The sequence below is a fragment of the Columba livia genome, chromosome 26, assembly GCF_036013475.1.
Source record: "Columba livia isolate bColLiv1 breed racing homer chromosome 26, bColLiv1.pat.W.v2, whole genome shotgun sequence".
Taxonomy (NCBI): Eukaryota; Metazoa; Chordata; class Aves; order Columbiformes; family Columbidae; genus Columba; species Columba livia.
Genome location: NC_088627.1, coordinates 4,593,892 through 4,619,447, shown reverse-complemented (window position 1 = coordinate 4,619,447; position 25,556 = coordinate 4,593,892). Strand labels below are relative to the sequence as shown.

Here is a 25,556-nt window from a genome sequence, read left to right as displayed (position 1 = left end):
CCCAAACAAGCAGTATCAGCAATAAAGCTGAAGGACTTTAAATAGATCAAGGATGAGGACTGGGAAGAGTTAGAAACAAGCAGGAACAAGAAAACTTTAATTGCTTAACTGATGACAAGCTACAATGAATACTTTAATTAACAACTAAGGTTTTAATGCCTCCACGGTGTCAAAGGTATAAGATGTTAATCACTGAAGCAATGTAAAACAATAGCAACAGATAGCTTAAAAAGTGAAAAGGCAGAAAGCAGAAGGAAGGAAAAGCAGCAAATGGAAAAAGCAGCCTGAAGAATAGGGAGGGCAGGTGTTGAAAATCGGGTGGGAAGGGGCAGGGAAGGTTGGTCAGGAGGCATTTTGGAAGTGTTTATGAAGGGCTGAGGCCAAACAGACTGGTTAATGTAAGTGTAGAGAAGCCCACCAGCAGAGTCTCACTGCAGGACGGCTCTTTCATTGCTTCACCTGCCCCAAAACTCTTCAGCTTTGCAGCTTTTAACTACGCTCACTGTCCCCCCATATGGAAGGATGGGAGGGGGAAGGAGGATGGCAAGATGGGTCTTAATTTAAAAAGCAAACAAAAGTCCTCCAGGAGTTAAGTATCTCAATCAGGCTGTTTGTTCAGCCTTGCTGTTTTGCTTGTAATACTGTGATGCTGCCTACTGATAACTGTATTTAATGGCTTTGTGTAAGCTGATGGTGACAATTAAGATAAGTTGAATAAAGAACCATAGTAATTACAAAAATTTAGAAATCTATAGTTATATAAGAAGCTACCTGTTTATAATTGCTCTGAATTATAGGGGGGAAAAAAAGGAGAAGAAGGAGAACAAAAGAAACAAGAGGCACAATCCACTAGAAGCACCTCCAGGTTGCATTTCCCAAGGAAAAAGCCTTCAAGATCCTCTTTTCTTTCCAGGGGACAATACTGTGAAGTCACTGACTGCTTCTGTTTGTCAAAATGCTGCATGAAACAAAGGCTAAAACTCCTATTTCGGAACTAAAGCATTCCAGAAGGCAGTTCCAGCAGCCAGATGTCTCTCTCAGCTCTTGCCACAATTCTGTATGCTCAACACACACCGCAGCTGCTGCTTTTCTCATCTGTTTCTGGTTTTCCCTCCTTCTCTCACCTCAAAGGTAATAGAGAGCATGTGATTCTGAATTACTTTTGAAAACTAAGTAATTATATAAGAAATTGCTTACACTGGAATTATTTCCCCAAGACTAGTCATCTTTAAATATTAACTTCTAAGCAATGGGTGTTTTTCTTTAACATTCCAAGCACCGTTTTCTCAACACCTGGGAGTCTAAAGCAACAAGTTACTCTCTGCTCTCACAGAGGGATTCACTACAACTAGGATAAGCTGTATATTGTGACAATTTTATTACAGTCAGAGCTCATTATCAACTGTTTCCTTTATGCAAAGCCAGTATCTGCATTGTATAAGTCTGCACAAGTTTCCAGCCGCTGCACATATAAACCTCAACTGGACTAGAAAGAGAAATGGGACATAACGCACACTGTAACTCTCAAAAGCCAGCTTTCCAGCCTCTACAAAAACTCCCCTTTATTCCGAAATACGTAATAATTATATTTCCTATAAAATTTGGCACACTTACCAGGAGGGCAGAGCTCTAAAATACTTTTTATAACACACGTACAAGCAGCAAATGCTTAGGAATCTGTGCTTTGGTGCGTTCTGCATGTGAACACCTGGAAATCAGGCTTTTGTTCCAGGACACCGACGAGGTCCATCCTGTGCCTATGAACGTGCATCTCACTTCACTACAGTTTCCTTTCCCGTTTCGCGGGTTCAGTGAGGAACCCGCCGTGTGTTCACCACCGTCCACCCCTGCTCCAGGTGTCACCACACGAGTCCTCGCTCGCATCCCTTGCTGCTACACCCACATCTCCCGTGTGCTCCCGCTGCAGAGGCCCCAGCACAAGCTCCTTCACCACCACGTGAAAACCAAGTTTCTCAAGCCCAGCACAGGGGGCTGCCGCTCGCCCAGACCCGCAGCCCAGAGCCAGCCCGCCCACCGCCTCACGGGTTTAGCCCCTCAGGGAAAGCCCAGCTGCGAGGAAACCTCCCCCGGGAACCAGGGCTCCACCGCAGGGGGCAAAGCCCGGGGGACGCTCCCACCGGCTCCTCGCCGCTTCCTCCCGGCAGCGCCGACAGGACCTTGGCCAGCAGCTCCCCCCCGGAGCCGGGCGCGGGGGGCGGCGGCGGGGCCGCTGCGGCCTAACGGCGGCGCGCAGGCCGCGGGGCGGGGCAGCGCCTGAGGGAGCCGGGGCGCCATGGCGCGCACGGCCCCGCTGACAGGGGCGGGGGAGGCGGGGCGGCGGCGGGAGCCGCTGAGGAGCCGGGGGTGCGAGGGGACCGGGGCGGCGCGTCCCCCTCCACCCTCCCCACCGTCCCGACGGCCGCTCGGTACCTGCCGTAGATGCCCTCGGTGATGCGGTTCCGCTTGAGCGGCCGCCGCAGTTTGCTGCAGTCCGCGCTCCGCCGCTTCATCCTCCCGGCCGCCTCCGGCCCGGCCCAGCCCGGCCGGCCCCGCCGCGCGTCCCGGCCCCCGCGCTGCCCCGGCCCGCCCGGTCACGGCAGCACCATCCGCCCCCGCGGGGGGTTCCCTCGCGACGGCCTTTGTTTTTTTATTATTTTTTTTTTCCCCGGGAAACAAAGAAATAAAAATAATTCCTGGTCCGTCCCTCCCCGCCGCGTCCCCCCGCGCAGCCGCCGCGCAGAGCCCCGCCTCTCCCGGCGCTGCCCAATCAAGTGGCTGACCCTGCCGGAATGACGGCATGCCCAACCAATCGACGGCGGGGAAAGGCAGATGGACGGCCGAGGAGACCCATCATAGCATCAGAAAGTTGGCCCCGCCCCACGCTAGCGTGTTGCCCGCCCGCGCCCCTGATTGATGGTCTCAAGGGCCCGTCAAAGAGAAGGATTCGTGAATTGATGTCTTGTGGGCCAATCCCTGAGTAGATTTTCTTCTCCTCCCACCTACTGTCCTTCTGGGCTGGTTCCCGCCCCGTGTTGTTATCGACAGAAAAACTGCCCAATAGGACAGACTAATAAAAATAAAAGGACAGCTCAGCTATCCATTCGGAAACGGAAGAAGGAGGGCTCAATTTCCTCTGTCACCTTAGCACTGACGTACCGCCCCTCATCCTTGACTGACAACCTCGCTGACAAATAGACTGTTGGGAAAGCTCAGTCTCAGGGTGCAAAGGTACGAGGAGGCAGCTCGGCGCGCCCTGTGTTTCCCCCACTGCGCGCCCCCGTGGTGATGGCTCACCGGAGAGAGGAGGAAAGAACGCCTCAGCTTGACTGACGGACTCCTCCAGCCAATAAAGAACGCATAAAACAGAGTGACAAGCGATCGCCCCAATCGCGAGGCATGAAGGCGGGGGGGCGGGGCGACTAAGACTCTCTTTCCTCGATCGGCCCAAAGACGGACGGTGGCTGGAAATGGGCCAATCAGAGGCCATGAGGGAAGCCAGCCTTCGGCCAATGGGAGGCTCGTCCCTAAGGTAGGCATGTTGGGTGGGGAGGACGTTCAGCCAATGGGAGTCAAGGGGCGGGGATTCCACCGCCCCCGGCCGGGATTACCCAGTCACGGTCGGGCGCGCCTCCTGCCTGCGACGCGGTAGCCGGTTCGGGGCTCGTGGTGCGGCCTTTGGGCCTCCCCACCCCAGGGGCCGCTCGTAGAGTCCCCGTCCCAAGGCCTGTCACCCCCCCGCTGTGGACTACGGAAACCTATGGCGGCCCCCGAACCTGAGGCAGGCCGCCAGCGCGGCCTGGCCCGCCCTGGCCCCCAGCCCGCCCTTTGGCTGACTGGAAATTGGTGGTGCTCGGGGCTCCCTGCACCTCTCCCTGTTGCCTTGTCCCTTTCAGCCTCGCCCGGAGCTGGGCTGGGGGCCATGGGCCTGCCTTGCCTCTCGGGGGGATAATGGGCTTCCCTGAACCAGGGTCACGTCATGCGGGGCTGAGTGTGGGTCCTGAAATGGCATTAAAATGGGAACAGAGGAATATATGTGAGGCTTCCAGTCCTCTTGGCTGAGCCCATGGGGACGTTTGGCTGGTAGCAGAGCTTTAATTTCAAAGTTATTTTGTACTTCACCCTGTCTAGTTTGGCTTGGAGAAGAGGATACTGAGGGGTGACTCATCCATGGGGATCAATATGGAAAGGGGGAGTGTCAGGAGGATGGAGCCAGGCTCTTCTGGTGACAACCAGTGACAGGACAAGGGGCAATGGGTGCAAACTGGAACACAGGAGGTTCCACTGAAAGGTGAGAAGCAACTTGTTGGGGGTGAGGGTGGCAGAGCCTGGCCCAGGCTGCCCAGGGGGTTGTGGAGTCTCCTTCTGTGCAGACATTCCAACCCGCCTGGACACCTTCCTGTGTAACCTCATCTGGGTGTTCCTGCTCCATGGGGGGATTGCACTGCATGAGCTTTCCAGGGCCCTTCAACCCCTGACATTCTGTGGTTCTGTCTGAGGTCTTTCTGTTCGGGAGGAAATGTGAGCATCAGCATTTAGTGCAGTGTGTCATCCTGAGGGAAAACCAAGATTCCTGGCCTTTGGTGTGTTTTCCCCCAGTATTAACACTGACAGGGGATTTGGTAGCAGCTGTCAAAAGAGTTAATTGTGTTCATTTGACCAAGACAAAGTGGCGGAAGGAGTTTTGGGTCATTCTGCTTGTCACTCTGAGTCCAAAGGGTTTGTCTTGTCAGGAAACAGACTAATGAGATATATTGAATTCATAAACCACACAAAGACAGCATCAATTAGCTGAATCAATTTCTAAATTGCTGTTTCAGTTGTTACCTTTTTCTTGCCTAGAGAAAGTTCCACAGGCATTCTGGTTCTGCCAGAAAATCCTTTGAATGCTGTTCAGGAGCTTCTGAAATGGGGGCGAGGACACTTAACTTATGGTTTTATTAGGCCTAAGTAAAAGCTGGTAAAGCAATTTGATATTGCATGTGAGGAAGGTGCAAGTTACCATAAATGCAAACCTTTCACAGATGGCTTGAGAACTGTTATTGTAACCTGGGTTGGCAGGAGGAAAGTCACTTCTTCCACTCCTGAGCTGGGAGATGTTTCAGCAAATTGCCGATTTACATTTAAACAGTACCTTCAAATATGTATTGAGTACAACACCCTATTCTTACAAGTTGATGTGTTTTACCCGCCGTTTCGCGGATCCGTAAGGCTCAGCAGCAGCTGGAGCGCTGTAGGGATGGGATCCTGGCGCATCGCAGTATCGACAGCTTGATGTGTCTGTGCTCATCGGCGCTTTCTGAGTTCAGTCCTTGGCAGCTGTGGTGAGCTTGGGCTCCTGACGTGCCACAGATAAGGATTCTATGAACTGTTCCTTGCCCACGCCTCTTGGGCTTTTTATCTCTGAGTTTTTATTCCTGTCCCCCACAACTCCTCTTCTATTGGTTTGAGGTTACTGGAACATTGTAATAGAAAAAGCATTGATGTGTTTGTGCTGAATGTAATCAAGTACACAATGTCTTCTAATTACCGCAACTTCCGAAACAACGTGCCATGGCTAATCCTTTTTCTGCAAGCTGTTTTCCTCGTCTTCTTTTACTTTTTGTCCTCAGATGGTGATACAGACCAATTGACGAGGTACCCAGGTAAGATCGGCAGCCTTGCTGTGAAAGGAAAGGTTAATGCCTGCTTTTATTTTATAGTGCAATAGAGATGGGATTCTGCAGCTTTGTGTGTTTGTTAGTGAGAAGTAGAATGTTTTTACTGCCCTTTAAGTACCCTACCTTGCTGGGTATGGTGTGTATTTATTTACATCAAAGCCAAGACAGTGAAGGAGGATATAAGTGATACAAAATTGCGTTGCTGGTCTGTTTGTCGCTGCCCGTTTGTGGTAATCTTGACTCCTATGAACACAATAAACTTCTGTGGGCAGGCACCGTACTGTGTTAAGTGCCCGACCCTGGGGTCTTGGCATCCATTCTGATCACTTTGTGGAATTAAATTCAAAGTCAGGGTATTGTTTTTCTGATTACTTAAGGATAACAAAGTGAGCTCTGCAATTCTTTACAAGTAGTAAATAATAATGACACCTGAACTTTTATCTGAAGTCTTCTTATTTAATTGTGATATTTTACAATCTATTTTTAACCATAAATCTGGTCTGCATAACTTCACTGCTGTTTTGCTCTTTTCTGTCATGCAGCTTTTCAAGATGTCAACCACATGGTGATTTTTGGATTGGGCTTTTTCCTGACATTTCTGAAAAGATATGGCTTTAGCAGCACTGGATTCAACCTCCTGATCATTGCGCTTGGTGTCCAATGCTTCGTGCTGATAGAAGGCTTATTAGTTTTCTTGCTTCTAAGTGAAGATGAAGGTAGTCTGACAAGGTAATTAGTTTGTGTTAGAGGTGGAATCTTCTAGAACTGCTGCTTGCTCTTTGTGAAGGATGATGCCTTGTTATATGGACCTATTTGCAAATTAGCACAGTCATATTTGCAGACGTTCTAGAAGGGTTTGGGTTTTTAAGTACATTTTACTATCTGTCTTTCTTTCTTTCTTGACCCTGTTGTGGTCTTGGAACAGATTTTTGTTTCCTTTATTGCAGAATAACAAAGGCCACTATGAGCATGACTGCTGTGGTCATCTCCACTGGAGCTGTTCTCGGGAAGGCTAATCCTGTGCAATTAATTCTGATGACAATTGTGGAGATAATAGTTTTCCGTATGAGCAGATGGATCAACACCACGTTCCTGGAGGTTCTCTAGTTTAATTTCCAGGCACACGGGGGGGAAGTTTCACTGCGACTTTGGAATGTTGCCTTTTGGTGGTTTGTTAGTGCTCTGCTGACGGAACAGCAGAGTGTTTTATCTCATCTCAGTTCACTGTGGCTGTTTTTGTTAAGAGATGGAGTCTGACTTTGAAACTGTACTTCAGGACATTGAACTCCAAACCCTACATACTCTAGATCGGTATAATGGGCTCTATCTGTGTTCTTAGCCTTAAAGGTTGAGTTGATTTAATGGGTTGGGATGTCGAACATTTGGCCTTGCCCATGCCGTGACCATCCCCAACACATCAATTAAAGACTCGACTTATGCTGAGACACTAATTGCCTTTAAACTTTATCCCCTCCCCGTGTCAGTTCAGGCTGGAAGATTTCCAGTGTGGCTGGTGGACCAGCCCAGTGTGGACAGCAGAGCCAGACCTGCATTTAACTGGCACTGGAAACATACCCCAGAATCTCTGTATATGAACTGTGTGTTTATGAGCCACACCGATAAGTTAATAACTCGTGCATAAACTGAAGGACTGTGAAAATAAATTCCTCATAGGGAGGTTACATGAACAACTTTATCAGGAGCTGCACCAAAGGCTTCCTGTGGGATGAAAGAAACAACAAATCAGATTATTCTATTGATACAGGTTCCAGACCATATTGGCATGATGCACGTTCACCTGTTTGGAGCCTACTTTGGTCTGGCAGTCTCCTCACGCTTCTCTGAGCCGTCACCAAGGTCTGAGAAGAACATGAGTACCCCTAAGTCGGATTTATTGTCAATGTTGGGTAAGGCATTTGCTTTAATGCCTCGGTTGGAAGAAGAGGTTGCAGTGAGGCCGTAAGGAATGTTTCAGGGGGCTGGGCTCAGCATACTGAAGCTTTTGCAGCCAGAGTGCAGGTCTGAACGCAGCCACGCACAGAAAGCGGCTGCTGCTGCGGTCTGTGGTTTCTGCCAGTGAGTTGGGGAGTCTTGGGGTGTTTCCTGCAACGGCTGTGGCCAAGTTTGCTGTTGTCTGTCTCAGCATAAAGGCTCTGCCAGGTTAACCATTCCCTCTCCCAGCTGACTCGTCCCCTTTGGGCTTGTGTAGGCCCACTGGTGAGTGACTGTGCACCAAAGCTGAGGTCGTTACTTGTGTTCCAGTAGTGCTTACGGTTCCCAGCCGGGGCCCAGGCTCGGTTCTGTTTTGCAAGGTGCTGTACAGAGATATAAAAAGGCAGTCCCTGCCCAGCCATGTAAATAAAAAGATAAAAGCCTGATGAAGGGTGTGGAAATATGATGCAGACAGACACACGAGAAAGGATCCGAGTGAGGATAGCCTGAGCTTATGGGATTTCCATTATTTTTCTTAAAGAAGCAATTTTGTTTCTTTATTATCATCATGACTTCTGTTATGTAAGTGCCACCAGATGAACTAAGATCTTTGTGTGAAGGCCCATAGAGTCCGATTCTCAGTCAGTCTTTGCCCAGTTTAGGGAAAGAGAAATTCAAATGTTGCTCTTTCTAGTGCCGGGAGTTCTTGCTTTGCTGGCAAATTCAAGATCAGGACAATTCAGGAGATTTTCAAAAAGTTTTTTTTCTGTTCAGCAGCGCTGAATATTCCTGTCATTGGTTTCAGTGCTATTGAAAACCGGTTTTCAAATGCCTGTGCAGAACAGACAGGATGCTGATTGTTTGGAAATCAGCTGTGGAATTCCCGCTTGTATCCAAGCCAGTGTTTAAGGGGCTGACAGACAGGACAACGCTGATGGTAGAGGCGTTTTTGAAAAGAGAATCAATCGTACCTTCAACGGTGGGAAGGCCCAGCCAGATGCCAGCAGGGCTGTGCTTTGGCTCGGTGTTTGATGTGACAGCCATTCTGGGAAGGTGCTGGTGTAGCAGGGAACCCTCAGGGCTGTCATTGTGAATTGTTGTCCGTTGTGTACAACGTGGGAATTGTAGAGAATACCCAACGTGGGCTGGAGCCCTCCAGAGACAGCCGGTGATGGATTCGCCGTGTTTTAGAGCAGGTAATGATCATTGCTTGTCTTTGTCTCCAAGGTACTCTGTTTCTCTGGGTCTTCTGGCCAAGCTTCAATTCTGTACTAGTTGTGGAGGAGAAGAGCAAAGCGATCTGCAACACCTACTTTGCCCTTGCCGTGAGTGCTGTAACCGCCTTCGTGTTGTCTGTTCTGACCACCAAGGATGGGAAATTCAGAATGGTAAGACATGAGGGACGAGCACTGCATGGAGGAGACATTTTTCTGTTACTCTCAGTAATACACTGAAAGTATAATAACTATTAAGTGAAAAACAAGTCTAGGTTTTCAGCCTGACAGTCATCACTAGCTTCTCGAGCAGAACACTAAGCTATAACTTTGAAATCCTGTTCTCAGACTGTAATTCACCCTAAAGAGATTGCATTTGCATGAAAAGAGCAATCTATGGTGCTGGGCTCCTAAAGATAAGTGATGACTGGATTCCCACTCCATGTTTTTGTTGTTTTATTTCACAGACTCATATCCACAGTGCAGTACTAGCTGGTGGGGTCGCTATTGGTTATACAGCGAGCAGTATTGAGTATCCTTGGATTGCCATGATTTTGGGTCTGCTGGCCAGTGTGATAACCATATTAGGATCCTACTGCATACAGGTAATGCTCAAAACCTGAAATTGATTTTTGTATAAGCTGTATAATCTTTTCCAGTGTTGGTTACCTCAAGGGAAACCTCCTTTTCAAAGAGATTAAAGCTGGGAAACCTGAAGTGGTTTGAGCAGGTTTGCAACTTCCAAGACCAAAGTTCATCTTCTAGACTGTGGTAGACAATATGTGATTATCAACTTGTGTTTCCGTGTATCACTTAAACCTTTTCTTCTTCCAGTGGTGCTTCAATCCTGCTCTCAAGATTCATGATACCTCTGGAGTTCATTTCATTTTTGGCTTGCCCGGTGTTCTGGGAGCTCTTGCCCAGGTCATCCTCTTCCTAATAAACAACTGGTCTACTTTACCAAGGTATGTAGATTCTTGCTGTAAAGTAATAAGCTCAGCTGATCATTGTAGTGTGACAAGACTCATTTTGGCTTTTGTGATGTGTTTTGGGGAGCTTTGTATGCTAATACGGGGGGACAGAAATCAGCATTTCTCTTCGATTGAGGCTTTAACTCTGAGTCAGGGGCAACAATGCCGGTTTGGACTAAAGCCAGTCTGGACACTGACCTGGAAAATGTATTTGGGGAGATATTCTGCAAAAGCTGAAGGGCTCTGTTGAGGATATTCTCCATTGGTTATTTTGATCTGGCGCTGGCATCTCATTTCGCAAATCAAGTTCACGTTGTGTCGCACAACTAATTCTGATTTTCTCAGTTTACACAAGAATGGATCACAGTGATGCCTTAATGCTTCTTGTCACATTCTGATTGAAACAAACAAATCTAATGAAGTTTTAGTAGCACAGTGATGGTTTCTAAGGGCAAAATACATCCCCTGAAGTCTGTACTAAGCTTCTGATAGGATCTTTTAAAACCTCTAACTGCAACTGCAGAGTGATTCAAGAATAACAATTTTTTATGAGAGATTTTTTGATGTAAAATTCTATGTAGATATGGATTCATTCACAAGTCTTAATGCTCAATTCAGCAACTGTTAAAGGTGAAACTCTTGCTTTGCTTTTCAGTCTGGGTTATTTGGTCACAATTTGCATCGGTGCCTTCTGCCTGACCATTGGTGCTGCCTTGATAACGGGTTTGATTACAGGTCAGTACTGAAAAACACATTTCAGTGATATCTTCCTCATCTCCTCAGTGCAGGGGGTTTGTCATCCTGTTGTCACATCAGTGTAACCCTTTGCAGAAAGAGGCCAGTTTAACTGGGGCTCTGAAGTGTGTTTCTATGGGGAAAGAATTTGTAGAAGAAGCCATGAGAAACACGAGTGTCCTGGCTTTGGAAGAAGAGATGTGTTCAAGAGAAAGAACCCAGTAGCACCATTCTCTCAGTGGGGAAGTTTGTTTTCACAGATGCTTGAGAGCTGCCTTCCAATTTCAGACAGGAGATGTGTGAGGATGAAAACACTTTTACATTTGGGTGTTGTAAATCTGCAAAGTTTCACTAACATCAGGAGCTCGGCCTTTGGTCACCAGTGGTTTGGGCTCGTGTGTTTCTCATGTGACATCTTGTCTGGTTTATGGCAGCTGCTGTTAATTCTGTCTTGAATAAAAGAGAAATAGCAGATGGAACTTGCTGTGAAATATACTCTAAAGATGATTTTTTTGGTGCTTTAATTGATCTGAAACCTTTGCATTACCCTAAGTGTAATTAAAAGGTTGACCTAATCAAGCAGATATTTACAGCTAAAATAACCAAACATCCCATGTTCAACCAATTGTTTAAAAATCTAGATGTTTCCATCTGAAATCCCAAGCTACCAGTGTTGATAAGCCCGATTGCTTTAAAAACACAGGCATTTTTTGTGCGAGAAGTGAATGATTTTGGATGTATTTTTAGCTTCTGGCAAGCTGTTTAATGGGGTTTTACCTAGTGTAATTAATTTTTAATAATGAGCATTGATCCTGGCAAGCTTCTCTTTTTGTATTTAACGTCAGCTTGAGGCAACGGTCTCATTTAGTTCTGCATTTGTATTTTGATCTATGTTGCATTTGGATGTGTTACTAAGAAACCTCCAGTTACAGACAGTAATATGATAAATGTATTTATATTGGATATATGTGTTTTTACTAATAGGTTTCATTTTAAACCTCAAACTGTTTAAGACCACCCCTGTATCAAAGTACTTTGAAGACCAGTTTTATTGGGAGGTAAGTTGCAATGTAAAATTAACTCTGTGGGAGTATATGTAGCACTTTGACCTTGATGAAGAACTTTAGGTATTTGAATTAATAAAAGAAAAAGAGAAGATGAGAATAAGCTTCTAAGAATGTTTTCCATTGTGGTTTTTATATGATGACTTGATGCATAAAATGTTCTGATACGAGAACGTTTGTCTTCACAGTTTCCACATTTGGCTGTTGGATTTTGAACGGAGGAACCCAGATGACAGATGTGATCAAGATAAGCTTTTCATGTTTGTCACTAGATGAAATTAATAGCTATGATAAGTTGAAAGACCACTTAAATATCAGTTCTCAGGGGCAAGAAAGCCATCCCAATGGACACACAAAAAATCAGCAATCAAGCTGAATTAGTTCTGGTGAAGGCCTCATTAAGGAAGGATTTGATGAGGGAGCTGGATCAGGGCCTGAACTCTGCGTCTTGCCAGGCTGAACCCCGACTTATCTGACTGCTTGAAGAAAACCTATTGTTACTTGGCTCGGGTTCCCTCTTTGGAAGTTCAAAGGGCAAGAAGTTAAAATTGTTCTTCCTATGGATGGTGCCCCTGAAGTAGAATCATACAATTGTTTAGTTGGAAAAGACCTTTAAGATGATTGAGTCCAACTGTTTTGTTAACCCAACACCGCCAAGTCCAGCTCTAACGCGTGTCCCTGAGAACCTCATCTCCGCAGCTTTTAAACCCCTCCAGGGCGGAGGATTCTGTGATCCTCAGTGTTTCTTCTTTGTTTCCAAATAGTTGACATAGAAAAGCTCTTGCAAAAATGCTTGCATAATAAATAAGTCAAAATGTGATTGTTTTTGTTTATTCAGCACACTCGCTTAAAAATGAAGTAATGAGGAAAAATGTATTATTGAAGACGAGGCATGAGTTCTTTGATGCTTACTGCAGGAACACCTGCTGCCCTCAATTCATTCCTCAGGTATTAATCAAAGTCAATCACAGTCACAATTCTCCCTTGTAGTGCCTGTCCTCGGTCTGACGAGTACTCTTCAAATCACAGAATCATTTTACAGAACCCAGAATGTCAGGGGTTGAATGGCCCTGGAAAGCTCATCCAGTGCAATCCCCCCATGGAGCAGGAACACCCAGATGAGGTTACACAGGAAGGTGTCCAGGCGGGTTGGAATGTCTGCACAGAAGGAGACTCCACAACCCCCTGGGCAGCCTGGGCCAGGCTCTGCCACCCTCACCCCAAACAAGTTTCTTCTCATCTTTAAGTGGAACCTCCCGTGTTCCAGTTTGCACCCATTGCCCCTTGTCCTGTCACTGGTTGTCACCAGAAGAGCCTGGCTCCATCCTGACACTCCCCCTTTCCATATTGATCCCCAGGAATGAGTCCCCCCTCAGTCTCCTCTTGTCCAGCTCCAGAGCCCCAGCTCCCTCAGCCTTTCCTCACACGGGAGATGCTCCACTCCCTCCAGCATCTTGGTGGCTGCGCTGGACTCTCTCCAGCAGTTCCCTGTCCTGCTGGAACTGAGGGGCCACAACTGGACACAATATTGCAGGTGTGGTCTCCCCAGGGCAGAGCAGAGGGGCAGGAGAACCTCTCTGACCTACTGACCACCCCCTTCTAACCCACCCCAGGTACCATTGGCTTCCTGGCCACAAGGGCCCAGTGCTGGCTCATGGTCACCCTGCTGTCCCCAGGACCCCCAGGTCCCTTTCCCCTACACTGCTTTTTTTTAGTTGGAAAAGACCTTTAAGATCATCGAGTCCAACTAGTAACCTCACACTGAAGACAGAATTCTGAAGAGCACTCTCAATTTCTTTTACAGGCGTTAAAAAATAGTTGACAAGCTTAGTGGATGAACTGCTTCCCCTAGAGCCCCTGCAGAATTGGTACCTGTGCCTCTACACTGTCATCCACAGCACCTTGTTACTCGATAAATTAAAAATTCAGGGAGGGAGGAAAAAAAATCCCAAAGCAGTATATTGTGCAAGAAAAGCCACATACCACTATGTTCTGAAATTGAAGAGATGGTTATATTGTCCAGATATAGGAAATATTTAATAAATATATGTTAAAAAGTAGGTTTAAAGCATTTTTAGTAAGTCTCGGATTGTAAATAACATCATAGAAACAGGCGGTTAAATACAACCATTTTCCACTATACTATGTACTTGTAGCAAACATTGCATCGTAAAAGTGACTGCCATTGTTACCTGTAGCAATTTTACAGTTCTCAAAAACATGACAAGGTTTAAATCCACATACAAGAGTAAAAAAAAATGAAACAGAACCAGAATTTGTAATGCTATGATTTAAGTTGGTTTCTCTTTAGACATAATTGAAGGTCACTGTTTACAAAACGCTTTTACAAAACATCGGGGGTGTGCAGTTAAAAACCCAGCGTGGCCAACGCGCTTCCGCAGGGGTGGTCACTGCCACAGATCTTCCGTGCGACCGAACTTGAAGACCAGTCCTCTGTTTACAGCAGGATAAAGGGACGTGAGTACGTAACACAGCAAATCAAATAAATACCTTGTGTTTTAAATACATTATTTCAGCGAGCAAGTTCTAGGATTTGTAAATCCAGTTCCTGGGCCCGCAAGAAAACCTCTGGAGAGCCCAGAGATCTGCTGCCTTTACCAGCAGTTTATTCACCCAGGTCTAGTTATAAATCAGAGCTTCAGAAAAAAAAGATTACAGCAAGTTTCACTTGTCATCATTATAAACAAATTAGATAAGAAACAAAAGAAAACAGTCTTACCCAAAAAAGATGAACGCGTTCTGGAAAAACACAGCTATTCCTGGGTATACCACCGGTTTTTCTAACAGAAGAAAGAAATCTCCGTCAACTTTCTGGAAGTCATTTGCAAGAATATCACAATCTGTGCTGTATCTTACCCTTAACAACGTAGCCTCCAAAAAGGATCCACATGGAAGCAATCAGTGACCCAAAAGCCATCATAAAACCAATGAACAGCCAGATCCGAGCACCTGGAAAAACACATTGGGATGGTTTGTGTCCGAGGACAGACACTTGTGGCGCTCAGCGTGCTTTTGTTTCACAGCTCCTGTCACACACCAGAGCTGTGCTCAGATACACCACGTGTACACTGGGACGGTTCTTACAGCTCTTCTGAGTCTACAGCTTCACAGATTGATTGTTCCACAACAGCCCAGGCCCCCGTACCTGTTTGTCCCAGGCAGCCTTCGCTGTAACTGTCACCCCGCACCTGCCCGTTGGACACCGCGTTGATCCTGCAAACAAACACAAGACACGAAAGATCCTCTGATAGTAACTTTTTATTCTTAGCAACCTCTCCGTGTAAAGACTATGCGTTCTTTTATTAATTGCACAAGGTAAGTTCTGGAAGTGTGTAGCTCTGATGGAAAAATGACACTTACATTAGGAACGCAATAGTGGCTATAACCCCGCAGGCATGGTATGAGTGGTTGAAATCTTCCATTTTAGGGTATTTTACAGCTGCATCTATGATTATCCACCAACCTGTAAAAAACTGTTAAAGAGCACAACAGCTGTAAATACAGACACAAGCCTTTGAACAATATAGAAGATTTCTATAGGAAAAGTGACAATATATAATTAGTTCTTGTAGTCTCCAACCTAGAGTCAACTAACAGCATGACTAGTTTTGCTGTCAACTTTGGAACAGAGTTAAATGCAAAGCCAGAGATTTACCTACTCTGATAGTTATTACATGGGGTAGAAGCTGCAAAACTTTAGTAACGTGGAACCAGGAACAGATTCTGTCCTTAACTCCATTGCCTACAAGGACAGCGTATCCCTGTTCTTCCATTTACTTCAAACGATGAATAATTTCGAGCTCGTTGATGGCTGATGACATCTAAAAGAGAAGAAAGCGTACGTACCAGCACTCCTGCGGCGACAGAAGCGATCGTGTTCCGCTTCTCCCCCCAGTCAACGCACTCCGAGCACCTCAGGCTCTCCAGAAAACCTGACATTTTTCTGAAGAACAGAAGAAAAAGGGACATTGGTTTCCCAGAGGAAATCCATCACCCACCAAGGGCCGGCGTGCAGCCCCGTGCAAGGCGGGTCAGAACTGCCGCATGCCACCTGAAAACCCCACAGCCCGAGGGGCGGCTGAGGGCGCCTGCCCACCGGCATCCCCCGGGACACGGCCGGGCAGCGCTCCCCGCCCCGCCGGCCTCGCACACGAGGCTGGCGACATCCGGCGGGGCTGCGACCACCCGGGAGAGGAATAAGGCGCCGGCCGAGCGCCCCACCCCGTCCGTCCGGTCCCGTCCCGTCTGTCCGTCCCGACCCCGCTCACCTGAGGGCGGGAACGGCAGCAGCCCCCCCTCCCACCGCCGCCAGCCGAACCGCGCACACTGCGCGTGCGCCGCGCTCAGCTGATGCGCTCCGGGAGAGTCACGAGACGCGGCGGCAGCGCGCAGGCGCACTGGGTGCAGACGCGAGCGGCGACAGGGGAGGGGGCGATGGCGCGCGGTGCGCATGCGCGAAGTCGGGGGGTTGGGTGTGGTGTCCCCGCGCATGCGCGCTGGCCCGCGTTACGTAACCGGGGAGGGGAAGTTCTGGAAGGTTCTGGGTCCGCCTCAGTCGCTGCTGGGCGGCGGGAGCGAGCGGAGGCGCTTGGCAGCGCTGCGTCTGTCGGGACTCTATCGCGACTCGTTTCCTTGGCCAGTCGCTATGGGGGTGACTCACGAAGCGGGGCTGTCTCCTCAGGCGTCGCCGCAGGAGCAGGATCCGTGCGCGGGAAGCCCGGCGGGCTGGAGCCGGTGAGTCGACGGGGCGGGGGGGGTTATAGCAGGCGGTGATTTGGGGCGGCGGGGAGGAAAGGGCTATTATTTGCTTTCTGACGAACAGTTGCGGGTTGATGGCGAGGTAGAGGGGGACACACACACGTTATTCACTTTTTAATTATAATTTTTTGTTTAAATTGCAGAAGCGCCCTGGCGTCTCAGGGGACCCAGCCCCGGGGCTGCCCGGCGGCTCCGAGCGGTGAGTGCCTGGGAGGAGCTGCTGACGCGGGGGGAGTGGGGCCCTGCGCGGGGCGGCAGATCAGAGCCGCTTGTGTGCGAAAAAGTGAGACTTGTGAGAAACAAAAGCGAGAAAAGTGAGAAACAGTCGTATGTCGGTGTCCTAGCGGTGGGGGGAGGGTGGGCTGGGGTCAGAATGAAGCAGTTGGTCCGGCTTAGTTGAGCCACGTATAGCGCTTTTGACCTTGTTTAGAGGTGAAACTTGAGCAAGGGGAGTGTTGTTTACAAATTCGTGTAGGGCTTAAATTACACATTTCAGTGAGGCTTTAAGATTTATTTGGTAACTTGGGTTAACAGGCAGCACTGGACAGAAATTTTATGATAAAAGCAAGATTCTAAAAAGTATAAAGTAGTGATGTAACTCAGGGTTTAAGTCGTGGTGCTGAGCCGGTCACACCCTGGGGCGCAGTGACCTTTGTAGACACAAAATGGCTGCTGGCGAGAGACGGCCATTTTAATTATTAATATAGCAACTAGGCTTAAAGCCTTTACATTCAAATCCATTAATCCTCCACTAGTTATGTAGAATGTTTCCAATAGCACTTTGCTACATACGCTGCTGGAATGTGTGTTCTGTGTAGATATTTTTTCAATGGTGTACAGTTAAGATCTTGAAGTGACTTCTTGGTGCCTTAAGAGTGATTTATTATTATTTTTTCCTCTCCTGGTGGAGGAAAACAGTAAAACTTAACCTCCATAGGACTGTAGAAAGAAACTATGCAGTTTGTACTGACATGGAAGGCAAATGGTTGTTTTGTGTTGTGGGTGTAATAGACTGCATTTAGACTAGAACGGTGATAAAATACCTTGACAATTCTGTTTGGGGGGAAAAAAAAGAGGTTAACAACTTGTGTGTGTTTACCTGGCAAACAAAGGGTATTAAATTGAAAGCCCACACAAACCTCTCTTCAGAATTCCACACTGAACTACTCATGGTTTAAACTGAAACCCTTTTTTATTTCATGTGGGACTCTGACTACAGGAGAGGAAATGATGAAGCTTTAAATTGGCTTGTGCAAAACATGCGGATAAACTGGATGAGAATTATTGGTGTGTTTAATTATCCTTAAACTTCTGGCCTGTGTGTCATAATGTTGTTGTACAAATGACTTGCTGCATATACATGATGAGCTTCCCGCTTCCCACCCACAACAGGAACAGAGACCGGGGGTTGCAGAACAACAATGAAAATGGAACCAGCTTCTGAAAGTACCTGCGCGGAGAAAACAGTGGTTAGGAAGACCGAGGACATGACAGGCTTCATGGATGACTTAACCCTTAGTTCGCCAAAGAAAAGAGAATCATCTTTGAGATCCAAGAGAAGTTGTGACAGGTCCTCAAGCAGGTCATCCAGCAGATCCTCCTGCAGCTCACGGTCCAGTTCAAGTAGTTCCTCTTCAGCTTCCTCCAGGAGTTGGAGCCGGTCCAGATCGAGATCAAGGTCACGGGCCAGACGAAATGGTTCCCGGAGGTACAGGAGATACTCGCGGTCCTATTCCAGAAGCCGGTCCAGGTCGCGTGGGTACAGGAGGTACCGGGGGAGGTACCACGCCAGGCACTACAGGAGGTACCGGCGCTCCCCGCCCCGCTACCGGTCACGCAGCAGGTCCTGGTCTCGTGGAAGATCCTATTACAGAAGGTCCTACTCAAGGAGCCGGTCGCGTTCAAGAGGCCGAAGATACTACGGATTTGGGCGAACAATATATCCCGAGATTTACAGGAGCTGGAGAAGCAGATCACGAACAAGATCTCGGAGTAGGTCACCTCTCCATTTGAGTGAAAAAGGTACTTCTGTTTTTTTCAACTTGTGTTACAACCTCAAAACATACAATTTATTTTTACCAGCTAAATTCTCATCTGTTTACATGTAGAGCATAATGGTGAAGTGGAAGAAAATCTCTGTACGGCTATAAAAACGTATTAAAAAATAGTTCAGAGTGTAGTGTTTGCACGTCAACTGAAGCTGAATGTCCCAGTTTCTGAGGAAAATTCATCACTGTTTATGCACAGTGACCTGCAGGTTTTAGGCTTGTATGAGTAGGCACATGTTGATTACAATATCAGAGAATGACAGGTTTTTTCTGTTGTAGACAAGAGGGAACTCCTGGAAATAGCGAAAGCTAATGCAGCAAAAGCTCTGGGAACAGATAACATCGTCCTGCCAGCGAGCTTGAAGATCCTTCCTCCTTCCAGAGAGATAAAGAAAGAAAAGCAAGAGCATGAAGGTGCTGGAGAGTCAGCTGAGGTAAGTATGAGCTGGAGTATTCTCAATGAAAAGGTAAACGCTTCTTCAAACTTGTCATCTGCATGGATGTGTTAGAGTTTTTAACTGGAGTTTGGGATTATGAATTCAAAGCCTTGAAGAAAAACTTCAGCTTTACTGGAATGCTAAAAACCACTCTAGAAACCACCACGGGCTCTGCCTTAAGCCAAAAGTCCCGTGGGCTCCTCGGATGCGTCTGACGCAGAGCAGGTGCAGGTTCTGCAGCAGGGGTAGCTGGGGAAGGAGGCGTCAGTGTAGGTGTTTTCTCCTGAGTTGTTGTTCTTGCCCATTACTTAGACTAGTTCATGCGTTCCTGACCTAAACCAAGGAGTCTCCTTACCAAACCTAGTGACTAGTGTGGGGTTTTTTTTAAAACAAGCTTCCATCTTCCTACCCTTTTTAACTGTTAAAAGCTTTTCATGTGCAACAAACTGTTTCCCAGAAATTCCATACCCAAGCACACAATGCATTTTACATACTCTATTTCTGTCTTATAGAAATCATGCCTATGGTTCCAGACATGATGAAGAAAATCTGTTGGTAATTAAGGGACTTGTGGGCTGTAGCTGCTGCGCATTCAAGGGAGGGAGAAACTTGAGCAGCTTAAACTGAATTTTAGTTTGGCTCTGTTGTAGTGTGTTAACGTGATTCATGGTAAATACAAAACCGCAATAACTGCTACGTCAATGAGATACTGAAGTAAATTTATTAAGGGTTTTAGACAAATGGTACAGGCATCCCTTTCATAATATATGCAATATATTCCAGATGTTGAGAGAGTACAGAAGAAGAGGCCTGCTTCACTTGCAGATAAGTTTATTGTCATTATCCAAAGCTCTGCAGGATGGATGTGCAGAACTTAATGCAACTTACTCTATCACTACACCTTGTTTGGCTGTCCATGCTTTGAAGCCTTTTTAAAACTGTAACTGGGGCGTGGATATCAGGTCACGTGTGAATTGGCTCAGTGACATTGATACAAACATGGAATGCTTTTCCAATTGAGTTCAGCGTTGATCTGTTTGCATTCTTAGTAGCTTACAGCTACTTTTGATGTTAAATATCTGAAACAACTCTACCAGAAAGCTCGTAGTCGCTAGTAACTGCCTTGACTTGAGTGGGTGATGTTCCCTTGCTGAAGCTGCGTGTGCTCTTCTCTAGCAACCCCAAGGAGAGGCAGAAGACATGACCAGGAGCGGGATGGAGAGAGCAGCCATACCCAGGAGCATTTCTTTCAGTCCTAATGTAAGTGATTGCCCAAGATGGAATTGCAGTACTTCCTCCCTCCTCTGTTAGGCTTTTCCCACCATTGGTTACCACATAGGAAGATCTTAATAGTAATGAGTGTGATGGTTGCATAATGACTCTCCTGGAGAAGTTAGAGTAGATGTTTAACTTTGAACACCTAGTATAGACTGGAAAGTATATACAGAACTAGTTTACGCCAGAACTTAGTTTAAGTTCCATATTTTGGTTAATGCAAACTGAGGAAAAAGCAACTTCCCTGACCTGTTTTACGCAGTTTATACTCAGTAGGTATCAGGTCTCCTGTGAGCTGGAGATCTGTCTTACCAGCACACACAAACCCTTTGAAGCTGACAAGTGTTAGTATGTTCCTTCCTATTCTGGCATGTTTAAACGTATTTCTTCTTGCAGAACACAATGGCAAAGCCAGCGCTGCAGAAGCCAGTGAGCCATGTTGTTAAAGAACCGGCAGTGTCTCCGGCCAGAGAAGAGGACAAAAAGGGAAGTCCCTATGGGCAGTGGGTTCCTGTCAAGAAGGAGAAGAAAACATTTTTAAACTTCTCACCTAAAAGTGCACCATTCCGGGCACGCTGAAGTATTTTTCTTGCTATTTCTTGACTGCAGCATTACACATATTTCAGTAGTGAGAGCTGAAATGTTCTGGTCAGGTTGAAGACTTGTTTAATACTGAGTATTTATTTTGAAATCTTAATTTTGGAATCTTAGGTTTCTCTTTCAGATGTGTAGAGCACAGTGATCCAGAAGCCACAGAGGGGAATCTTGTGTATATTTGTAAATATTTTTGTATTGCTTTAATGGACTAGAACTTCCCAGGTGGGTAACCTTTTCTAAACAATAGTTCAGTAGCTGTTGTATTGAACACTTGATTTACATTGTGTAACTGTTTACTAAAGTAAATAAACTTTAGTTTTGCACTGGCTTCTCTGTGTGTCACGTGTTAGATGTTGCTGGGTACTACGTTAGCTGTGTCAGTGGTTATTTCCAGGTTTAGTGTTGCTCACCCTACTGTTGGCATCAAGTGCAACAGAAGGTAATCTTTGCATCATTAGAGTCGTTCCTGCCCAGGCTGGGCCTAGTTCCAGATCAACTTCCCCTGATACCCCCCCGGAAGTGAAGTGTCCCAACTGAGCTGCATGGGTTGGGGAGCAGTTAAACTCATATTCTTTGTAAAAATAAATGGTTAGTAAAATAAACTGTGTGCAGTCTGGAACTTCTTTTGAGAAGGTATTGAACTGCCAAGCCAAGGCTGGCAAATGTACTAAGGGTTACTGAACAGCAACCTGTCTGATCTGTGCAAGAACTGCAACCAGGGACAGGAGACAGGCAGCTGGAGCAGCTTCTGTCACAGAAGGGTCACACATGTTCCTTATTCTTTTGCTAAACAACAGTTTTCAGGGACTCCACCAGGAAACAAGCTTTATTCTAAACCAAGCACAAAGAGTTTGTGTTTATTTAGAACAGGATATTGCCCAAGCTGGTTATTCCTGCTAGTCAAAGCCATATACAGCTGAAGCTGGTAGGCAAATTACTTCTATGAAATATACCATTGATTTTACAAATTACTGAGTTCTACAAACTAGTTTATTGATAAAATCGCGTGCAAAATATACCAAAGGGCTGGTAGGAGCTCTGAAGGAGCCAAGGGCTCAGACAGCCGTTCCTCTCTCCAGGTTCTGTTTGATCTCGGCCGTGTACTTCCCGTAGAACCTCTCCGCCTTCTTGTTGAACTTGGCGTTGCGCTCGTTGATGTAGTCAATGTCCGCGTCGTCATTGTAAGGACGTCGGCGACTGTATTTTTCACGCTTTTCAATCCTGTACGACAAACAGCAGTGGCTTAAAACCCGAGGGTGAATCCTGTGGGTCTGTTAACACCAAGCTGCTCTGCCACACACTTTTTTGGTTTATCTTGGTATTTACTCACTGTTTCTCGAGATCTGCAACCATTCTATCGATCCCTTCCTTAGACGGCACGTGACTCCCGTGGATGAGACTGTTGGAGGTGGGATAAAGCGCTTCTCCGCTGGACAGAGGGACAGGGCAGCGGTTACTTTGAGATTTCACTGCTCCTGCCTCATGTTTAACATACACTTAACTCATACTGAGCTGCAGGAGGCCAAGATTCAGGTGAGAACGTGTTAATGCTAAAAACAAGCTATTAATTCATTAGAGGAAACCCTTGCACAGGCCTCTGAAAGATACAGAAACCCTCTGAGAGCCTAAATCCAACTGATTGCAAACTTGGCAAGTTGTCATCTGCTGCTCAGGCCACCTAAAAAACCCCAAACGTATGCCAACAAATGACCAATTTACTCACACAATTTAAATATGAGCTAATTGACAAAATACTTCATCCAACTCAGAAATACAAAGTTTAAAGAAATAAACCTCAATTACACCACTGCCCTGCGGAACTGCAAAGCATATTATCAGGGAGGCCACGTTTTAAGATCATGTTAAAAGACTAATTAATATCGCAGTGTATATGACAATAGTCATATGCTGAAAGGATTAGTTTAAGTCATTAGTGTTTGCTAATAAGGTAGAAATAAATACCGCAGGCAATCTGAAATGACAACTCACTATTGCTCCTTCATCTGCTCGTACTGCTCCAGGTCGGGTTTGATCTGCCGGGTCAGCCGCTGGTACTGGCGCAGCTGAGCGGCCGCATAATCTTTGGGGTAAAGAAATCGGTGTTAAGGCAAAGGGTTTTATTTCCTGACTCTGCAGCTGAGATGCAGAGGTGTTTGTCATGAACATTACCTGAAAATCCTAGGTCTGGGTTTTTCTTCTTCTTTTTCCTTTCCCACCTCTCAGCCTCCTCAGCGCTGATCTCCAGCAGTTTCACCCGCTCGTAGTCTTCTCCTCTCGCCGCACATTCCTGGCGCAGCACAAAGAACTCGTCAGTTTTAACAACAAAATTGTGACCAGGCATCAAACTTAGAACTACCCAGATCAGTCCAGTCATTGGACAATAATACAGATAATCAGGAGCCTAATGAGGAGATGGATTTTGGGGAAATAACGTCTGTACAAGCTCCCAAGACCCTCCAGCCACCACAATGGGGGCTTGGCCTCGCCACAGGGAGCTGGATCTGTCCATTTACCTTCTTCTTTTCCTCCACCTGCAGCTGCCACTCCAGACGAGCTTTCTTGGCTTCCCAGTTCGCTGGCAATTTCAGTCTTTTATCTTCTTCCACCACTTCCTGGTGATTCAGCTTGCGAGCCTCATTCTGGGAACAAAACTGGTTTGTTATATGTTGAAACAAGAGAACGCAGAACCCCATGGATCGCAGGGACCCAGCCTGGGAGGGGGCCAGGCCAAGGGTCACTGATGGTGGCATTTAGAATGTGAAGGGCTAAAGAAACCATCACCTGTGTGTGCAGGGTGGGGGGTGGATATCCCAGAATGTGAGGGGTTGAAGGGCCCTGGAAAGCTCATGCAGTGCAATCCCCCCATGGAGCAGGAACACCCAGATGAGGTTACACAGGAAGGTGTCCAGGCGGGTTGGAATGTCTGCACAGAAGGAGACTCCACAACCTCCCTGGGCAGCCTGGGCCAGGCTCTGCCACCCTCACCCCAAACAAGTTTCTTCTCAGATTTAAGTGGAACCTCTTGTGTTGCAGTTTGCACCCATTGCCCCTTGTCCTGTCACTGGTTGTCACCAGAAGAGCCTGGCTCCATCCTCCTGACACTCCCCCTTTCCATCTTGATCCCCAGGAATGAGTCCCCCCTCAGTCTCCTCTTGTCCAGCTCCAGAGCCCCAGCTCCCTCAGCCTTTCCTCACACGGGAGATGCTACACAGATACGACAGGGAACCGGCGGCTCGGCCTCCCCGGGAGCATCGGGGACCCCCCATCGCCCCTCGGGCTCCGCTTCCCCGCCACCAGCACAACAGGAACCGGTCCCGGCGCGGCCGCCCCGCGTACCCGCTTCATGTGGAGCTCGCGGAACCTGCGCAGCCGCTCCTCCCGCTTCTGCGCTGCCGCCGCTGCCGCCGCCGCCGCTTCAGGCCTCGCCTCGTCCTCCGAGCCCGAGGAGCCCTGAAACAACCCACACTCAGCCACCGGCGCTGGGGAGGAGTCGGGAAACCCCTCGCTGTCCCTTTGCCGCCTCCCTTCGCCGCCTCACCCCGCCGTCCGCATCGGGAGCTCCCAGACCGCCGAGCGCCGACACCTCCGCCGCCGCCATCCCGGACGGTAAACACTTCCGCTTCCGGTGTTCGCGCACCTCCCGGCGGAGCGCTGCCGCCGCCGCGCTCGGGCGCCACCCAGCGGGCGGGAGGTGTCACCGCCCCCTCCTGCCGCCGCCATAACACCGGTCCGGCGTCGCTCGTTATACTCCGGGACTGTTCGTTATTCCCCCGGGGCCCGAGAGGGTTCGAGCTCCGGTCTCCGCCAGCATCTGGCTCCTGGGGTTGCCGCGATGGCCCCTGGTTGTCCTCTCCCCGTTCCGCTGTCCGGTTAAAACGCACCCGGGCTGACAAGGGGCTGTTGTGAAGCGGCTGCAGCCTCGTCCGGATCCTCCGTTGCTGTCGCTCCTTCTGCACGAACGGTTTGGGCTTTAGGGGCTTGTGTGCCCAGGAGAAGCAGATTAAAAGCAGTAACTCTCCTTTTTCTCTCTGGAGGCAGATTTAAAGCCTCATTGCTGCGTCTCAGAGCCATCTGGAGAGAGATCTTTAAATTACCCCCGTGTTCCAGACACAAACGTCTGGGCTGGCAACCGCACTGAGTCCAGGGCTTGGTAAACGCTGTTAATCAACCTGTTCTTTCTTCTTCCGAGGAATCCACGGCGTGCTGCAAACTTTCTAGTCAAATCACAGAAGCAGGACGTGAGGGAGATGAGGTTCTCCTGCCCCTCTGCTCTGCCCTGGGGAGACCACACCTGGAATCTTGTGTCCAGCTGTGGCCCCTCAGTTCCAGCAGGACAGGGAACTGCTGGAGAGAGTCCAGCGCAGCCACCAAGATGCTGAAGGGAGTGGAGCATCTCCCGTGTGAGGAAAGGCTGAGGGAGCTGGGGCTCTGGAGCTGGACAAGAGGAGACTGAGGGGGGACTCATTCCTGGGGATCAATATGGAAAGGGGGAGTGTCAGGAGGATGGAGCCAGGCTCTTCTGGTGACAACCAGGGACAGGACAAGGGGCAATGGGTGCAAACTGGAACACAGGAGGTTCCACTTAAAGATGAGAAGAAACTTATTGGGGTGAGGGTGGCAGAGCCTGGCCCAGGCTGCCCAGGGGGGTTGTGGAGTCTCCTTCTGTGCAGACATTCCAACCCGCCTGGACACCTTCCTGTGTAACCTCATCTGGGTGTTCCTGCTCCATGGGGGGATTGCACTGGATGAGCTTTCCAGGGCCCTTCAACCCCTGACATTCTGGGATTCTGTGAGATGAGCTCAGCTGTGGAACCATCGACAAGGACCAGGGTAGAGCCCAGTGTGGA

At 47.9% G+C, this 25,556-nt stretch overlaps 5 protein-coding genes across 13 annotated transcripts in view; 2 read left to right on the top strand and 3 right to left on the bottom strand.

Moving 5' to 3' along the window:
* MACO1 (macoilin 1) overlaps positions 1-2,739 on the bottom strand; it is a 30,040-nt gene extending 27,301 nt beyond the window's left edge. Inside the window, exon 1 of one of the 2 annotated variants that reach the window (XM_065041834.1) lies at positions 2,431-2,739. In XM_065041834.1, coding sequence (XP_064897906.1) covers positions 2,431-2,510 — 80 coding nt within the window. In that variant the 5' untranslated portion in view covers positions 2,511-2,739. Of the gene's footprint in view, positions 1-1,614; positions 2,022-2,430 lie in introns of those variants that run through there. The other variant, XM_021280835.2, reaches the window with a different exon arrangement.
* A 326-nt stretch (positions 2,740-3,065) lies between these two features.
* Positions 3,066-12,393, top strand: RHCE (Rh blood group CcEe antigens). 5 transcript variants are annotated; one of them, XM_065041872.1, is made up of 12 exons: positions 3,564-3,617; positions 4,129-4,288; positions 5,610-5,642; positions 6,200-6,386; positions 6,605-6,755; positions 7,423-7,564; positions 8,817-8,977; positions 9,271-9,408; positions 9,638-9,768; positions 10,430-10,509; positions 11,494-11,567; positions 11,762-12,393. In XM_065041872.1, exons 4-12 carry the CDS (start codon positions 6,220-6,222, stop codon positions 11,786-11,788), a joined length of 1,071 nt encoding a protein of 356 aa, XP_064897944.1. In that variant the 5' UTR covers positions 3,564-3,617; positions 4,129-4,288; positions 5,610-5,642; positions 6,200-6,219; the 3' UTR covers positions 11,789-12,393. The 5 variants fall into 5 exon arrangements, with proteins under 5 accessions (XP_064897942.1, XP_064897945.1, XP_064897944.1 ...); XM_065041870.1 differs by lacking the exons at positions 3,564-3,617; positions 4,129-4,288 and adding an exon at positions 3,066-3,529; XM_065041871.1 differs by lacking the exon at positions 3,564-3,617 and having other exon boundaries at positions 3,624-4,288.
* Positions 12,394-13,563: 1,170 nt separating this feature from the next.
* Positions 13,564-16,068, bottom strand: TMEM50A (transmembrane protein 50A). 4 transcript variants are annotated; one of them, XM_065041916.1, is made up of 7 exons: positions 15,863-16,068; positions 15,441-15,537; positions 14,955-15,067; positions 14,740-14,807; positions 14,451-14,543; positions 14,314-14,374; positions 13,564-14,027 (listed from the first exon to the last, which is right to left on the bottom strand). In XM_065041916.1, exons 2-7 carry the CDS (start codon positions 15,531-15,533, stop codon positions 13,982-13,984), a joined length of 474 nt encoding a protein of 157 aa, XP_064897988.1. In that variant the 5' UTR covers positions 15,534-15,537; positions 15,863-16,068; the 3' UTR covers positions 13,564-13,981. The 4 variants fall into 4 exon arrangements, with proteins under 4 accessions (XP_064897988.1, XP_064897992.1, XP_064897989.1 ...); XM_065041920.1 differs by lacking the exon at positions 15,863-16,068 and adding an exon at positions 15,816-15,859; XM_065041917.1 differs by lacking the exon at positions 15,863-16,068 and adding an exon at positions 15,691-15,834.
* RSRP1 (arginine and serine rich protein 1) lies at positions 16,063-21,037 on the top strand. Its single transcript, XM_065041861.1, has 6 exons — positions 16,063-16,328; positions 16,496-16,551; positions 17,745-18,374; positions 18,680-18,834; positions 20,014-20,097; positions 20,509-21,037. Exons 1-6 carry the CDS (start codon positions 16,084-16,086, stop codon positions 20,689-20,691), a joined length of 1,353 nt encoding a protein of 450 aa, XP_064897933.1. The 5' UTR covers positions 16,063-16,083; the 3' UTR covers positions 20,692-21,037.
* A 480-nt stretch (positions 21,038-21,517) lies between these two features.
* On the bottom strand, positions 21,518-24,445 carry SYF2 (SYF2 pre-mRNA splicing factor). The gene is made up of 7 exons (XM_065041909.1): positions 24,248-24,445; positions 24,046-24,159; positions 23,223-23,348; positions 22,879-22,996; positions 22,699-22,789; positions 22,040-22,138; positions 21,518-21,930 (listed from the first exon to the last, which is right to left on the bottom strand). The coding sequence occupies exons 1-7, from the start codon at positions 24,305-24,307 to the stop codon at positions 21,765-21,767; spliced, it is 774 nt and encodes a 257-aa protein (XP_064897981.1). The 5' UTR covers positions 24,308-24,445; the 3' UTR covers positions 21,518-21,764.
* Between the last annotated feature and the right edge of the window lie 1,111 nt (positions 24,446-25,556).

Excerpts from the sequence above, each read along its gene's own strand:
- RHCE (XM_005513440.3), top strand. The coding sequence starts at position 5,513 with ATGTCTTCTAATTACCGCAACTTCCGAAACAACGTGCCATGGCTAATC. Across the intron at positions 5,643-6,199 it reads CCAATTGACGAGGTACCCAG|CTTTTCAAGATGTCAACCAC; the intron begins GTAAGATCGGCA and ends TCTGTCATGCAG. Across the intron at positions 9,409-9,637 it reads TAGGATCCTACTGCATACAG|TGGTGCTTCAATCCTGCTCT; the intron begins GTAATGCTCAAA and ends TTCTTCTTCCAG.
- TMEM50A (XM_065041916.1), bottom strand. The coding sequence starts at position 15,533 with ATGTCAGGTTTTCTGGAGAGCCTGAGGTGCTCGGAGTGCGTTGACTGG. Across the intron at positions 14,808-14,954 it reads GCCACTATTGCGTTCCTAAT|GATCAACGCGGTGTCCAACG; the intron begins GTAAGTGTCATT and ends GTTTGTTTGCAG. Across the intron at positions 14,544-14,739 it reads AGGCTGCCTGGGACAAACAG|GTGCTCGGATCTGGCTGTTC; the intron begins GTACGGGGGCCT and ends GTGTTTTTCCAG.
- RSRP1 (XM_065041861.1), top strand. The coding sequence starts at position 16,084 with ATGCGCGCTGGCCCGCGTTACGTAACCGGGGAGGGGAAGTTCTGGAAG. Across the intron at positions 18,375-18,679 it reads TCTCCATTTGAGTGAAAAAG|ACAAGAGGGAACTCCTGGAA; the intron begins GTACTTCTGTTT and ends TTTCTGTTGTAG. Across the intron at positions 20,098-20,508 it reads GCATTTCTTTCAGTCCTAAT|AACACAATGGCAAAGCCAGC; the intron begins GTAAGTGATTGC and ends TTCTTCTTGCAG.
- SYF2 (XM_065041909.1), bottom strand. The coding sequence starts at position 24,307 with ATGGCGGCGGCGGAGGTGTCGGCGCTCGGCGGTCTGGGAGCTCCCGAT. Across the intron at positions 23,349-24,045 it reads GCGAGCTCCACATGAAGCGG|AATGAGGCTCGCAAGCTGAA; the intron begins GTACGCGGGGCG and ends TTTTGTTCCCAG. Across the intron at positions 22,997-23,222 it reads AGGTGGAGGAAAAGAAGAAG|GAATGTGCGGCGAGAGGAGA; the intron begins GTAAATGGACAG and ends GTGCTGCGCCAG.